The sequence below is a fragment of the Accipiter gentilis genome, chromosome 12 (genome assembly GCF_929443795.1).
Source record: "Accipiter gentilis chromosome 12, bAccGen1.1, whole genome shotgun sequence".
In the NCBI taxonomy this organism is placed as follows: Eukaryota; Metazoa; Chordata; class Aves; order Accipitriformes; family Accipitridae; genus Astur; species Astur gentilis.
In genome coordinates, this window is record NC_064891.1 from 33484440 (window position 1) to 33500318 (window position 15879).

The 15879-nt window shown below is 41.8% G+C and overlaps 1 protein-coding gene across 4 annotated transcripts in view; it reads right to left on the reverse strand.

The window, feature by feature from the left end:
• The window catches only part of NPNT (nephronectin), a 52477-nt gene that overhangs the window by 7538 nt on the left and 29060 nt on the right, over nt 1–15879 (reverse strand). For 3 of the 4 annotated variants that reach the window (XR_007507873.1, XM_049815465.1, XM_049815467.1), the window contains 4 exons: nt 13076–13210; nt 11733–11855; nt 9489–9938; nt 66–161 (listed from right to left, as the gene is read on the reverse strand). Coding sequence is in view for 3 of the 4 variants with exons in the window: in XM_049815465.1 (XP_049671422.1) it covers nt 66–161; nt 9489–9938; nt 11733–11855; nt 13076–13210 (804 nt within the window). In the remaining variant the exon portion in view is untranslated. The remainder of the gene's footprint in view (nt 1–65; nt 162–9488; nt 9939–11732; nt 11856–13075; nt 13211–15879) is intronic. The other variant, XM_049815466.1, reaches the window with a different exon arrangement.

A 15879-nucleotide genomic window follows, 5' to 3' on the forward strand; every position in this document is an offset into this window, starting at 1 on the left:
AAAACCCCAAGAAATCTCAAAAAACTCCTAAACCCTAGGCCTTGAACAGGAGATGTGATCTTTACCTGGGTCATCGTTTGCTTCGAATTCATCAGCGGTAATCCCTCTTTCAATTTCAAGTATTTCAAACAGATTATTGCTCACTCCAGGCTGGCGTGGAACTGTGAGAAAAGTAGTTTTTCAGAAATGAATGAGATAAAGGTAGTTAGTGACCTACTTCCCTTATCTTTAATAAAAAAAAAGCAGAGCAGCTCTGGGCATTGTGCTTTTCTTGGAGAACTCAATATATTTAATTATATTTGACATGAAGATTCATAAACTTTATGCCTATGTGATTTATGATTTATGTTGTAACATTTATCTGAGCACTGCAAAAGGTGATTCTAAATCTGCTAGAGGCTCCAAATGAAAGCTCCTTTTTAACTGGGGGGGGGAAGCTTTAACCTTGAAGCACACTATTCCCCTCCAAATGCACTTTTAAAGATAGTGGTTTCTCAATAAAATAAAGCCGCATTAAAGCCCTTGCTCAAACTTTCTGATCCACTCACCTTCTACAGATGTTTATAGGAGAATCTCAACAGGGGGCAGTGGTACTCGGAAGAGGCCCCACACGCACCTCACCTTCGAAACACAGCTGAAGGTACCTCCGGCTATCTGCAAAGGGTTAGAGCTCCCTAAACAATTATCAGGATGGTACCGAGAGTTCAGAAGGAGGAGCTCTAGTGGAAGCTGGAATTCAACTGTAATTATACTTTTTGCTTTCCAGCACAGTCTGTCTGTCCTTCAGCTGCTGTTCTCAGCTGCAAGAAGGACACTCTTGGTGATTAACAGGCCCAGAGGTTATTAGACATTCAGCAGGCAGGACAACCTGAAACTTAAGAGCTCTTTGCGGGAACAATGGCTGCCAAAGTCAGGTGGCTACAAAGAGTTCCACTTTTACTTCTGAAGACGCTGTGCCAGTCCGTCTAAGTCTCCAGAAATAACACACTGATGTCATGCCTGATGGACAGCTGTCAACTAGAGATAAACAGATTGCACTGGATAGAGCTGTCTTGGAAATTCCTCTTTTAGAGGCAGGTCTAGCACATAATTAATAACAGTAGTGGTGTGTTTCAGACACGTCCTGAGATGTTATAGACATATCTGACACGGTATTTGTAAGGGCCTTATCTATTAAAAACTTGACGTGTTTTCCATTTGCAGTGCTAAAATAAGTATCTTAATGTCTCTATAGTCTTCTTAGGCAAGCAAGAACAAGAAGTATTGAGATGATTTACAATTCTAAGCTGAAATATAGGACTGTTGCTTTCAGGAAATCAAATCAAAGGCAAGAAGGAACTTCTTTTGCACTAGGACACGTAAATAGCGCTGCTGTAAGAGCTCCTCTGAAGCCAGAAGACAGAGGTGAACGAAAAATAAGAATGAAGTAGCTTCCTGCTTTTTGGAATTAGGACAGAATAAGCAGCCTGACAAAAGGTCGACCAAATGCTAATGTATTTTAAAAGTGGTATTACAGGCCACAGATCTTGGATGGAAATTTTGTATGTTAAAAATAAATCAATAAAAAGCTTGAAGTCTGTAGGAAACTCATTAACTCCTTAATATTATAGTAATTTCGGAATCATTACATTTTGGGGTTTTTTTTAATCCTTTGTAGATTTTGGATTATGTCTATTTGCAGTCTAGGATATTAATGCTGAAACTGCCTCAAGGACTAGGTTGGCTGGGGTAGTAAAGGCCTGTTAATTTTTAAGGATACATTGTAATAATATTTTTGCTGCTTTGTTTAATCTGTGGTTTTGCTTACGTGATTAGACTTTTGAGATTTAACATGAAAGAAACCTTACAAATGTGCACAATCCACACCACCTAGGCCAATAATCACCCTGCAGTACATTTATGCACAAATACTATATTAAATTATATAAAGAAAAAAATCTGTTTACCTCAGGCAGCAAAATATCGAAACAGGAATGCTCTAAAACCATCGTTCACCCTTAATCCCTCCCAGCAGTATACTGCTATCTTTCCTAAGAGCTCTATCTAACATGTAGGCAGGGCAGTTAAACAAGCCCATCATACAGCTATAGTCACACCTGCACAGAGGTGCTTACGGCAGTGTAAGCTGTTACGACACGTAACTTACACTGCTCTAACTCCATTATAGTCATGGAGAAGCACGAGCAGTAGCTTACGGAGTAGGTATGTGTGTGAACTGTCTATGTGTGCCTAGACCACCGCCGCTGTGGTACACACGGCAGCTATTGGCACCATTTAAATTCAGCTGCAGTGGATTTGCTCAGGGATATTAAAAACTGGTAATTCAATTTGCCAGCCACCTAGGACAGCAAATTTTGTAGGAGTATTTACTTACAAAGCCTGCAAAACTAACAGCATCCTGTAAGTTACTTACTGTCATTTCTGGCAGGACAGTGCTCTGACTGCAATTTCGCCTTAGACAAGCCCTCACAGCGGAGCTTCTGCCTTGGCGTTACAACCGCGCTGCAGGCTGCTGCTCCCTGGAATGCAGCAGTCCCCGCACACGAGACATATCTATGCTGCACCCCCAGGGACTATCACCTTGCTTTTCCTCTTCTGGGACTGTGCTAAGGAAAAAAAAGATACCGTTCCTTTCCTACGCTACGAAGAACAAGTCGGCAGTCCGCTTCAAAACTGCTGAGCGCAGCATACGTACGGACCGTAGCCGCTAGTCTGGAATGGACGCGCAGCCTTTTCTTGAAGTATCTTTACCTCTGCCACATCCACACGGCACAGGGATGGAAATTGGCCAGCCACAGCAACAGACGGAAAAGCAAGCTGCCCTCTCCCTGAGCTGCAGGAGGACTCCAGCCTGCGAGGAACCTCACAGTGCCATCACCATACACACCAGCGACGGGATGCCCATATCCTCTTCTCATCTAGGTTAACACTGAACTTAACACTCTACACCTCCGTATCTTCCTGTTCTTCCCCTGCCCCTTAAGTTTTGCCTGGGGACCAAAGGCTCAGACCACAGAATCGCAGATGGTTACAGGGCTCCAAGGTATGCGCTTGCCCTGTGGATCCCCTTTCCAGTCCCTCGGAAAATACTGCAGAAATATTGGGAATTTATTTGCCAAACTACTTCAGTTTACTGACTAAAATACCATTTCTAATGCACTGCTGTTTTTTACAAATCTGAGTTACATCTGTAACAAGCATTCCCTAAATGAAAGTTGATATATTTGCCTATAATTAAAGCTCTGCAAAAAGGTATTTCTCCAAAACTTTATTCCCTAAAGTTCTAAACACTGCTGTTATGAACTTCTAGAAGAATGTGTTGCAGAACTTGAAACCAGTCATTTCAGTGCTCAGAACCAATTAGAGGAATGTGCACTTGATACGAAGCAAGAGTTACCGTAAGAGATGTGGGACTCTAAACCCATGTGTACACTTCATTTTGCCACGACGACTACTACGTTGAGTGGTGATCGTGGGAGAAAGCATTTGGCACAATTATTTTCTGCAAGCTTTCCAAGCCCTTTCTGTGTACTTTATATAGCGTATCACTGTGCTTTTCACTTAACTTCAATGGTTTGATAAATCTTGTTAAATATAAACTTGGCTTCTTTTTCTTGGAGAATTTTATAAGCTCTGAGTGAGCCAATACATCAACACTACCATATTCTCAAAGTTCATGAGCAAAGTTCTTCACAGATGCATGAATGGGGGGGGGGGGGGAACGGACAGGACATTTAATAACTGCAGAAGACTGATTTCTTATCAGCTCTTTAATCCTTGGGAAAAACAGTAGGACTTTTTTTTTTCATTTACTTGCTAATTGCTGAGTTTGGAAGTGTAAGAGATGGTGTGTACATGTCAGGTTATTTGTAACTACAGAATAATCACTGTTTTGGTGTTACAAAACCAAAACAAAACATGGAGTGCGCTTCATGTTATTAGAAATTGTTACTACTATTACTAATGCAGTGTTCTGCCTTGCAACAAAAACTGTGTTCTTACGCAATTCCATTCCACACAATAATCATGACCAAGTTTCCCATTTGTTAAAAAAAAACAACAACAAAAAAAAGGACAAAGATTTTTTGACTGAATAGTTATGATTGCAAGTTTTTAAATCCCACTTCCAGAAACCCCTCACAAGTGATGAGATCTCACACAAAACTAGTAGAAAATAGCTAAAAAGAAGGATAGTCCAGAGGTCACTCAGACTTAGTAAACAAGAATATGTCCTGTTTTCCTCCAGGGAAGACTTCCATATATGCTGGGCTAAAAAGAAGGGGCAACGCAGAGGTACACTTCACCCTTCTATCTGTATGCCTGCAGTGTCCAGGATATGTTGCCTTAAACTCTGCATACTCAAATTCTGCAGTGAGAATTATTTCAGGAAGGGCTTTCATGGACTGTCCCACCCTCTAACAGTACCATCTGCATAAGAGGGGAGGGATGGTGGTAGTGTGCAACCACTCTCAAGTCCAGTCTTGCACTTCTCAGGCAGTTACAAGGTTCATTAACTTTGACCTAAATCAAACATCATCTTATATATTTTCCCAGAAGATTTTCTGAGAAGTAACCGGCCTGCTTTTCTATGAGCAGCTATTCAGGAGGTGCAGAGTGACAACTGAGTTTCAGGGAAGCACAGCTAAAATAAGTAGTCTCCAAAAGCTTGTGTATCAGAACTGGGGACACAACTAGCTGGAAGATTGATGAAGGGTGTGATTTGTAAGAGTCCTAGATATTATGATTTAGCTTCAGAGTACAAAGAGGAACAAAGTGCCTATATTAATGCTTAAATATTAAGACAAATACATTTTATAGATGCCAGAAGAGTGAAGACAAATGAAATGCTATTGTAAAATGATGCTACTCTAATGATACCAAGAAATAACAAAACCCACATTCTTTGATTTTAACATTTCCCTTTTTTCAACAGCTTCAAGGATCACATAACTGCATTTACTGCAGTAAGAACTTTTCAGGGGGAGCAGAAAGAATCAAGTTTTAATCCAATCGTTAAATTTTTTTAATAGCTGTTATGAGAAAAGTCTCCTAATTCCAATCTTTTCAGCTCCACTAAGGGCTAAGAAGGAAAATTGCTGAACTATCTTTTAATACAGATAAGGGGTTTTGTTCTTGCTCTGCTGCTGATATCTAGTGTTATGCTTGGTCTTTAAGTTTATGCTCTTAATGCTTATCACCCAGATCCCGATCGTAGCAGAAATTCACAGTCTGAGTACGTTCTATTTGTTAGAGGCTTTATCCGAGTAACCAGAAAAGATTCCTCAGTACTTCACTGTAGTTTGTATCAGGCCTGAAACAGTTAAATATTAAGCCATCGCTGCATTCCTCCCTCATTGCCATTCCCCCCATATCCATATCAGGAGAAGATTATCCTTGGTGCCAGATTCCACTGTCTGCATCTGACTAAGTGGTTCAAAGGCCAAGTGTAGAAATTCCATTTAAAAAAAATACTCTTTTTTTTGTTGTCTGAAAAAGCAGATCCCCGAAGTCACTGCAGGCATTTTTAGAAAAGGGGTAAAGCATCTAAAGAAATGCAACAACCCAATACCTTTCAAAAATTGCAAAGGTATTTAAATAAAGTTATCAGCACTATTATCATTTGTCCTCTGTCACCACTGAACAGACCAATTTCACCGGTCCTCAGCTGATTTCAGGCTGAGCAGCACATTCAAGAGTGTTCTGAAGTGAAAACTTAGGACAAGTTTACTCAGCGTGTGGGACGGCAGGTCAAATAACAAAAAAGGGAGAAAATAGGGAGCAGCAGCTTACCAAGGTAAGCTCAGGAAAAGGTCAAAAAATGAAAAATTAAAATTTGAGAGATGCTTGCAGAAAACAAGTACACTTGCCCAGGCATGTGTCCTCTCCTGGTGTGGACCAATCCCAGACCACCTGATGTTTGCATGATTTGGCCTAGTGCACTAGGACATCTATCAGTGTGCAGCGCACCAGCTACCCCTTTTCCCATGGCTTGCCTAACAGAAGTCCCACCTATTCAGATAGCTAAGCAAAGCAGCATTTACTGTCATGCTGCTTTGTCAAAGTCTGGCTAAGGCTTCAGAGCCTGAGGGAGAAAAAAAAGGAAGGAAAAAGTCCATGCATCACAAGATAACACAGTTTAAAAACACAACTTTAAATATTGAGGTCTTCAGCAGATGCTAAGGGCTGGAAGATCAGAATTGCCAGCAGCCGCTGTCTGTGCTGGGTTTTGCCCATCCTTGTGTGACAAAACACTACATTTTGGGACACAACAGCCCCTGGCGACACACAAGGAAGCAGCCATCTAAGAAGACACCGTAACTCTTCTGAAGACTTTACAAAACTGAAGTCCTACTTCATGATCTGGGTGGATCTAACATCAATTTCCTCCTCTGTTTTTCAAGACTGTAAGTGTTGTAAGATGACTGAATTGCTGCCTGCATTCTCCCATGGGAAACAAATAAGGAAGGCCAAGAGGGAGGCCTTCTCTTCTCTTTTCAGGCAGGCATATGGGGACCACAGCGCAAATTCATTCTTGAGCTTCTCTGCTGCCTCAACTGGAGAAGCAGATGATGTGGGGAAATGAACCTAAAGAGGCTCAGCATAAGCTAAATGAAATTAACTTATATCCACAACCCAGGAATACTGCAAAGATGTCTGATGTGGGTGAGATTAAAACAGCAACAGTTCTGAAGGAATTAGCTGAAAGAGCCCCTTCCCTGAAGAAATAGAGGCAAGTGAAAAATCCACAAATGTTTTTGGAGGTGGAGGGGGGGGATGTTGGCATATCCATGCAGCAGATAAGCAGCATGTCAGAGGTTAGCTAAATGTTACTAGTTATTTCAGTTTAAAATTCCGTATTATCTTAACATCATGATCGTTGACATTGTGTTTGGCTGTGAGGAATGCTTTTTGAGAGGCCCTGGCTTACACTTGGTGGAAGCGCTGCCTTTCTGAGCTTGCGGTGCCTCACACAGAGCAGCTGCAGCCCAACACTCAGGCACACAGCGACCCATGGGCACGGAGCAGGGGCAGGGCTGGCCTGCAGCACGCCAGCAGGAACCTGAAGCTTAACCCACCTGGCAAATGCCATCTATAAGCTAACACGAAAGGCATTTGAGCTAAAGCACTTCACCTCGCATTTGCCACCGGCCAAGAGCACGCATGCAGCCAGTTCTGCAGCCCAGCTAAGGGCCAGGAACTCGGCGCCTGGCAGCAATGCTCCCATGCTGCTGAACCCCTGGTGTGATGACATTTGTTGAGTATCTCTGTATTATCCTCAGAAGTGCAGGTCTCGGAGCAGGCGAGGACGAGCTGAGTCATGCCCCGCACATCCCATTGTAGTAATGTATGTGGTTATAACTTTTCTACCTGTTTTTCTAGATGTCCCACATAAGGAAACGTAACTTTACTCCTTCCCCAGTAGATAAAGTAACACCCTACTCTACAGCAATGCTTTCCTTGACAAGGCAGCGCATTCTTCTGGAACAGAACTGTTTTGCACCTGATTGTAGTTTTCAAATCCTAAACAAGTGCTTTTGTGCACTCACCAAAAAAATACCTCCGGATGGAGAGAAAGTGGGAGGTGACACCAGTGACCACCACCTAGATCCTACTTTCAAAGTAGTCATGAAAGATGGACGGACAGAGATGGATGGACAGACTTCTGCCACACAGTTATGTCACACACATGTGTGTATATCAAGTATCTCTTTAGCACGGGATAGAAGAAGAAATAATATGGGACTCGAGACACATATCTATCGACCTCATCTGAGGAGCTATCTGTCCCTGTATTACCTAGTGAAGCCAGTAACGGTTGCTGGTGCTTGACCTGTTGGAATCCTGCTGTATTGTGCGCTGAAGCCTTTGAAGCTACGTATGTACATCACAAACCTCAAAGGGTGGCAGCTGACCTAAACAGTTGAGAAACACTTAGCAGAGATCAGCTTTTCATGTGTTTGTTGTATGTACCATAATGCAAGCTTACAGTCAGAAAACAAACTCTTTTACTTTCCAGCTTTCCACACCCCTCTATCTCAAGCATACGTACTGAAAGCATTAGCTTCAAAATTGAGCCTCTAGGGACAATACAGAAAGACGAATTGTAAGTAATAAGCTTTATACAGATGATTGTTATGACTTCATGAAAATAGCTGAAAACTACCCCTCTGGTTTAGAATCCCAGAGAACAGCTGCAACACGAGACAGCCTGGGAAACGCAATGCTGGAGTCCAGAATAATTTCCACAGAATTCTGTATTTTTAATTATTGGTTCCCATTATATTAAGTTTTAGGAGTCTTTACTACATTTCTTTTTAGAATGTTATGTAAAAGTGTTTTTATATTTTAACTGAATACAGATTGTTTAAAAAATAACCTTGAAAAAGCCAAAAGCACACTCCTCTGAGTAGTACCAGGATTTATCTTCCCAAATTCTAAGACAGCTTTTGTCTCCATTTCAAATTTATCAAACTGTCTACACCAGATAAGATGTCAGCAGGGAAAACAAACCATTTTTTACAAGGAACAAAATATTACACTGTGTAATGACCTAAAAGAACACAGTCCAAGAAGTTACCGCATAGATGCTAAAGCAACTGGAAAAAAACTCCCACGTTGCTTATACACCTGCTCTGAGACAGCAAACTTTTCCTCCTACTACATTGCTTCAGCAGCTTTACTGTACAAGTTGAAAGGAGAAGGGCCGATGCAGCACACCCTTCCCGTCTCTAAAATTAGCGGCAGAACTAAAGATGAAATCGGGTGTTGACTATTTCTTGGCAGACGTGTAATTCTGCATGTGCCAGTAATGTCTTCTGTGGTATGCACAAAAGCTGGTGTAGAAATGGTGCTGTAGCTTTCAGAGCAGCTCTTAAAATGACATGTGTTCATGCTATGAGAATCTTTACTATCTTAAGCTTTTCATGTACCTATTTTCATAGACGCAGTCCATAAAATTAGCCCCTATGTTATTTTTATGCAATTTTGCCATTGCTTAGTCATAAACATCCAAGACTATTTGAATTCATACAATAAGGTAACATAACAGAGTCTTTAAATAATCAGATATGGTCCCATTTCTTACTGTTCTTAAAGCTAAGGAAATATGCTGTCTAAGAATGATTCTGAACTCCCTGAATTTGAATCCTTTAAGTATTTATGAGTTATGTGGCATTTCAATATTTTTCAATAAAATGTCTTCCGTTCCCCAAAACTTTCATCTGAAAGCGTAATTAGGTTAAGCACTTATACAGGACGATATGGTCACAAATAATTTCAGGAAGAAAAACTGAAATTTTTAGTTGAGTTGATCCAAAATTTCCTCCCCACAATTATTTGTGCAGCTTTACCATATGAACACTTTCAGTTTTGTGGTTTTGTTCTCACCGATAAAGTGTTCCCAAAAAACCTCCAAACAATACAGTGCATGCTTTCACCTCACTGTATCTACAATTCTGATATATGAAAGGATACGTAAAATTACTTACTGAACACATCTCCGCGGGGTTTCTGAGGATCTATCTGGATCCTGTTGTCATCTCGAATTCCGTGGGAAGATGTAGTTTCAATGGGAACATGTGAAGGCTCTTCAGTTGTTATCAGAGGAGTTCTTTGTGGCGGTAGTGTAGGTCTTAACGTTGTAGGTTGAGGTGGTGGTGGAGGCGGAGGCCTCGTCACTGGCCTTGTTGTCACCGGCACATACCTAGTGGTTGGTTTTGCTGTCAGTCGAGTTGTTGGTCTGGGCGTAGGACGAGTTGTTGGCCTGGTCACCGGCCTTTCTGTAACAATAGCAGGTACATATGGTGGTCTGAGGGGTTGCCTTGTGCCTCCAACACCAGGAATCCTATTAGTTATACCACTGCCTCCCTTAGGAAGCGTGCTGTTGCCCTTGAATATACGATATGGACCAGGTGGTTCAATCATAACATTAGGAATAACTGCAAAGAGAATCGAAACAGGACCAAAATGGACATCTGAGTGTCTTGCCCCAGAAACTTAACAGTGTGTTTCATTATGACATGGAGAGTCTTTGCTGAAATAATCTTTCTTCTTCCAAATGTTTCCACTAATCTGAAACATACTTTAGCATCAGCATTGCTGAATTATCACATCCCTTTAGATAGCACTTCTCATTACAGCAGTTTAGAGATGATTTAGAATGACTGAAGGCCAAGAGACTTCCACCCTCACCTCCTCCCAAGCATCAACTCTTTCAGAGGTGGTAAAACTTACCTAAAAGCACTGTTAGTAAAAGAGCATGGACAGGAAGATGCGTGTTAAGCAGCTCTCTAAACTGGTCAAGTTTGTAGTCAGGAGCGGAGGCAAGTTTAGTAAGACTTCAGTGTTACAACCATTTTGGTTACGGATGGGCAGATACCTTTGGCTTACGAAAGTTATCTTTCAGACCTCTCCACTTCTTCTAAACTTTTCTCCTTATCAATAAGCATTAATCATTTTACAGAGATTGAACCTAAGCCAATAGCCTTCATTTACATCTTTACCTTTGCTAACACCAGGAAACTAAGTAAATGGCATTTTTTCAGCCTCCACAAAAAGGAGGTGGTGAACTGAGCACCACCTACACCACAGTGACAGTGCCTACAGTACCATCTCCCCCAGTATTTCATACAGGACAACAAATTTTAACTTGGTTTCAGAAGGGGAGTTTCTGCAGACATGAAATCCAAGAACATCTGTTTTGTTATTTATAACTTTCTATTTGTTACTAAGCCTTTTATATCTCACTGGAGATCTTAAAAACCCCAATGAGAACTCTAGTCACAAATTTTGCGTACAATTGTTTCAAGTATAACACACAGTTAAAATTAAGAACTACTGTTTGTTAAACAATGAATTGTTTGATGACAGCAGGTAAAAAGGTTTTCTCTCTGGCAGCCTGTTTATTACTATTCTTTCGAATACCCTGTGCTCTTTATATTAGAGTATATTAAAATATAAAATGCACTTTAGGACTATGTCCCAGTAACACATGAAGTGCATCCACATATAATTGCAAGCACTCAGGTTGTGAAAGATCACCTTAGCCAGATCACATTACCATGACAGCTGTGACTGCTACAGCCAAAGGCAACAAGTCCACAATGGTACTGCTCTTTAAAGAGATCAGTGAGTCACCAAAGACCAGAACCCATGTTTGAACACAGGGTCCTCAAAAAGATTCAGCAGATGTCATAGAGCTGCACAGTCCTGAGGGATGTCAAACATGGGGGAGCTCTAATGGCCTATTCTGTACCAAGGGGGACAGCTGCTTCTCCCAAGAGAGGTGAGGAAGGGAACTCTCCAACAGGGAATGCTTCCAGAGAAATCCTCCCTCTCAGCTCTGCTCACATCTGGGAAGCAGTGGGGAGTGGCTGGGGTGAGCTGCTGAAATGGGCCAGTGGCAGAGTGTACATAATAACAGGGTATGAGTAATATTAGGTCTGTTTGACCAGACCTACCCTGCTTACTCAGTTCTCATCTTGAAGCAATCTCTAGAATGAAGCTGTGAATAGGGAGAGGTGAATTTCTTTCTAATTATGAAAATGTCTTCGGGAAAGGTATTTTTACCAAGGCATGCTAAGACTCAGAAAACTCTAACTACATTCCCTGGTCCCTTATGAAGTATTAAAAATAGTTAAGAGAAAATGAGCCTGATAGTGCTGTATGTCAACATTTACAACATGGGACACATTTACTTTCAGAATTCCTTTTTTAAAAGGAGCATTACATACGTATACAGTTTGTTCCATTGTCTCTGTACCCTTCTTTACACTTGCATTTGTAGGATCCTGGTGTATTGTAACATCGTGAAAAACTACCACACTGATGGTGGCCAAGGGAACATTCATCTATATCTGCAACAGAAAGTTACGTTAAAAAAAATCATTTACATTAAAAAAACTTACTTTCTGCTTATCTCTGCAAAAACACAAACAGTAGTATGGTCATTAGGGAAATATTATTAATTTTGAAAAATTTAATAAAACTGAATTGCCAAGGCAAAAAGGAACAGAGACAGTCACAAATCAATGCAATGATAGAAACATCAGGGTAAAAGAGACTATTGTGCAACTCTGGTATTGCTCAGCTTATACTTTAGCATCAGCTTCAGTGATGTGGTGTGGGTAGATTGCAGTTGAGATCATGAAGATCACAATTTTAATAACCACTTCTTGAAGGTGACATGATAAGAAAAGAAAAACTGAGTGTACAAATATGTATGTTCTTAATCACACAGGTATTAAACTGTTTTTTCATAAAATGCTTCCTCTATTATACATCTGTATAGATGTTTCTACATCAAGTAGAAACCACTTCAAGCATCTTGTATATTATTTCCATGTTTGTTGCTACTGGTCCAAGCAAAAATCTCCAAATTCCAGTGCTCTGCGTAGAGATTTCTCTCAAAAAATATACTTAAACAAACATAAAGCAATGCTTCATTATCTCCACGTGATCCTTTTTTCAGTGAACGGATCATAACTAGTCAAGGTCCAGGGAAACTAAGATGGTGGGACCTGGGAGCATCTCTGTTGAAAGGCATACACTGCATTCCAGTCTCACGTCCAGACAAAACCAGGTTATTTCCTAGGCCCAGCCTTTTCCACACCTGTCTTCAGGGGAAGGAAAGTTCAGTAGCCTGGGTTGGAAGGAGCTGGGGTGTGCTCCAACCACATTTTCCTATCTTGGATCTTGAGGTATGCTACAGAGCACACCTGAGTTACAGCTCAGACATAGCCTAAGCTCATATACTGCTCCAAATCTGCAACTGCCTGTGCACAGTGAAACCTGTGGGGACAAAGGCTTTAGAAAGGAATTCCTGCAGTCATCAGCTCTACTCTCCCACTAGGTTCCACAGGAGAACCAGTTACAAGAATGGGGCCAAACATAGGCTTTCTTTTTCACAGTCTATTTCTATAATCCACTCTTTCCTAAAACAGAGATGCAGTGCAACCTAAAACAACCTGCTTCAAATTTTCAGCCATAATTAAGCAAACATTCCTCTTTAAACCATCAATTTCAGTTTAGAATATGCAGCTCTGTTACATGCACTTTAGAAATAAGTTGTTATTACCATGGCATTGGTATTTGCCTCCAATGTACATTAGATCAAAGCCTTTATGACACCTGCAAATGTAGCTTCCAAAAGTATTGACGCAGTGCCTAAATCGTGGACAGATAACTCTCCCAGTAGCACATTCATCAATATCTGTGGAAACAAAGAAACGGTATTATTCTTAATAAGAGTTAAAATACAATCTCTACTGTCTAAATTAAACCAGTTCCACATAATGAAAAACTAAAGAATAGCTGAAGTATTTTTGATAATGTCCTTTTGGCTACAAGCTGGTCAGCCAGCACTAACACCTAAGCACTTCTTCTGGCTGTGCCATCTCAGTTCAGCTCTTGGTCACACGGCCGAATTTTTATGCGTCCTGTGCCAGAAGCCTTTACAACTACTGTGAGTGACAAGAGATGCACTGGCATAATGAGCATTGCTACTGAATTTGGAATGCTTGCTCTATGCTTTTGCCATCCTGGTACCCTTCCCCTTGGAGAGATGTTCTCAGAACAGAGAACAATTCCCCACAGAACGCATGACAGCTTCTTGAAGGCCTCAAAACACTCGTCCTTAAAACTGTAATGGTATTTGTCTGAAGAAAAGCTGTATCATGTTATTTCTATAGCTTTGTTTTGTCCCACTAAGCCCTGCCTGATCATAAAGACAGCACCTGGATTTACAGACAAGGAATAATAATAAAGACTACCCCAGTAATTCTTTTTCTGAAACATGCCTGAAATATTGTTCCTGTAGCACAGATCGTACACGCCTATTCAAAGTACATCACCCTGCAGTAGGAAGTGGTTTGTGTTTTTTAAAATTTCAGGTGTCCCTAATCCATGACCTGCCCATTGAGTCTATCAGGAAATCTTCAGCTTTTCAGGACTTGCTCTAAACAAACAGAGTTCAAGCTAATGACAGGAGTGCAGTATTTCTGGGCCTCCTACCAGTTATAGTTACCCCAGGCCAAACTCTTTTTGAGTACATGCTCTTTGCAATCGCTTACCCTGCAGTGCCTGCGCAGTAGCTGACCCTTCCTTCGCAGACAGGCTGGCTACTTAAGTGACCTTAAAATATCTCTGAGGTTCTGAGATGCATGGGTGCCATTTGGCCTGCCAGGGGCTCCCAGCAGGACCTGAAGCAGTGCTTAAGCAAGCGACGTCCAGGCAAGGACAGAAGCCACTGTGTCCATGGGAAGACGCAGGTGATGCTCAGTAAATGACTGATGCCCCTTATCTCCCAGATGATGCTGTTGTTCATGCTGACTCACAACCCAGGGAGCGTCTGATGCTCACCCAGCCCTGCTTGCACTGCCTGGGAAACTCTCAGATGAGGTTAGGCTGATACGCAAAAGATGCTTGTGCTACCACTCACTTTGTAGCCCTTGGAAACCCAGCTGAAGCCTGCTGAGCGCTTGAACCCTAATTCTTCACGGAGGCCTGCCATGCATGGCTGCCTCTGACGCACGCCGGTCCTGATGTTTGTTGGGTATCTACAGAGCACAGTTCAAGGCTTTGCTCTGCAGCTCTATCAGGAAAGCGAGATTTTGCTCTCCTCCACACTGTTCTTTCCCCAAAAGGAGCGCTTCAGCTGCAGGTGTCAAGAGTGCAAAACAAAGCTGAGTGATTGATGCCCTGCTGCTTGTGAAAGAGGCCTGAACAAGGCAGAGAGAAGCCCGAGTCTCTTGCACAGCACAGGAAAAACATAACCACAAAACTGCTGGTTAGGTAGGGCAGCTACCTGAGGCAGGGGAGGTGTAGCTTCACATTCTCCGGGCTGCGTTTCCCCCCAGCCAAAAGAAGTGACCTAAAGCCATGAATTACTGGCTCGATGGGGTGCCCCAGTAGCTGCTGTCGGCACTGTCCTGCTCTGCATGAAGAATTCCTGAGGGCGGCAAGGATTCAGTCCCTCGGCTCCCACACTCCTGGCCCGTCAGACTGCTCTGACATCGCAGCTCTCCTTTACTCTTGGCTGGGAGCACTTCTGCAATACCGCGGTAAACGCCTGAATGAAAAAGGAAACGAGGCCAATACTGGGCACCTCTCCACATGCCTGAATCTCCCTATAAATCTGCTTCTTGCTTTGAATCTATTATTACATTTTTAGGCTTTGAGTACATTATTAACAGTTTTAGAAGTTCTACTATTTTCCTTACTGTTATTTAATTTACAAGCCACAATTTTCTGCCCTTTATTAAAATATTATTTCAAGGCTGCAAATTTCAGACTCTTGATTACCATGAGTTAGCTGGGGTTCCTTGTTGTTGTTTTTATCTTTAAACCAAAACTTCAGAAAGCAATTCACTAAGAAAAAGATTAGCCACTGAATATACCTCATCATGGCATGGATTATGTTCTTTAAAACCTAATGTAGCTTGTCCTGCCTTTCCCTCTGAACATATTCATGTTTTTGCAAATTCCCATAAGGCAAGAAGTATGTTAGATGATGAGAGCACTGTAGTGGTGGTGTTCAATTTTCTAGGCAGTTACACACCCTAAAGGTATAGGACTGAACTGCTCATCAATACACTGTTGAAAACTGACACAAAAATAATGGAGGAAATTAACAGTCTACTGCTTGCATTTAATATGAGAGGTGAGTGGATGCTCATTACTGGTGGGAAAAACGCTTTTCGATCATTAGCCAGAAGCTGGTATGCACGTGCTTACGATTAGTTTCCTGCAGTTCTCAAATAGTACAATGACTGTGGCTTCTTTCAAATCTGTGGACCCGTGCCAATTCGCACCTGGGCCCAAATGGTGTAAGGCTGTTTCCCTTTGCCTGCTGCAACATGCTGCAGCACATGCCTGCTTCCT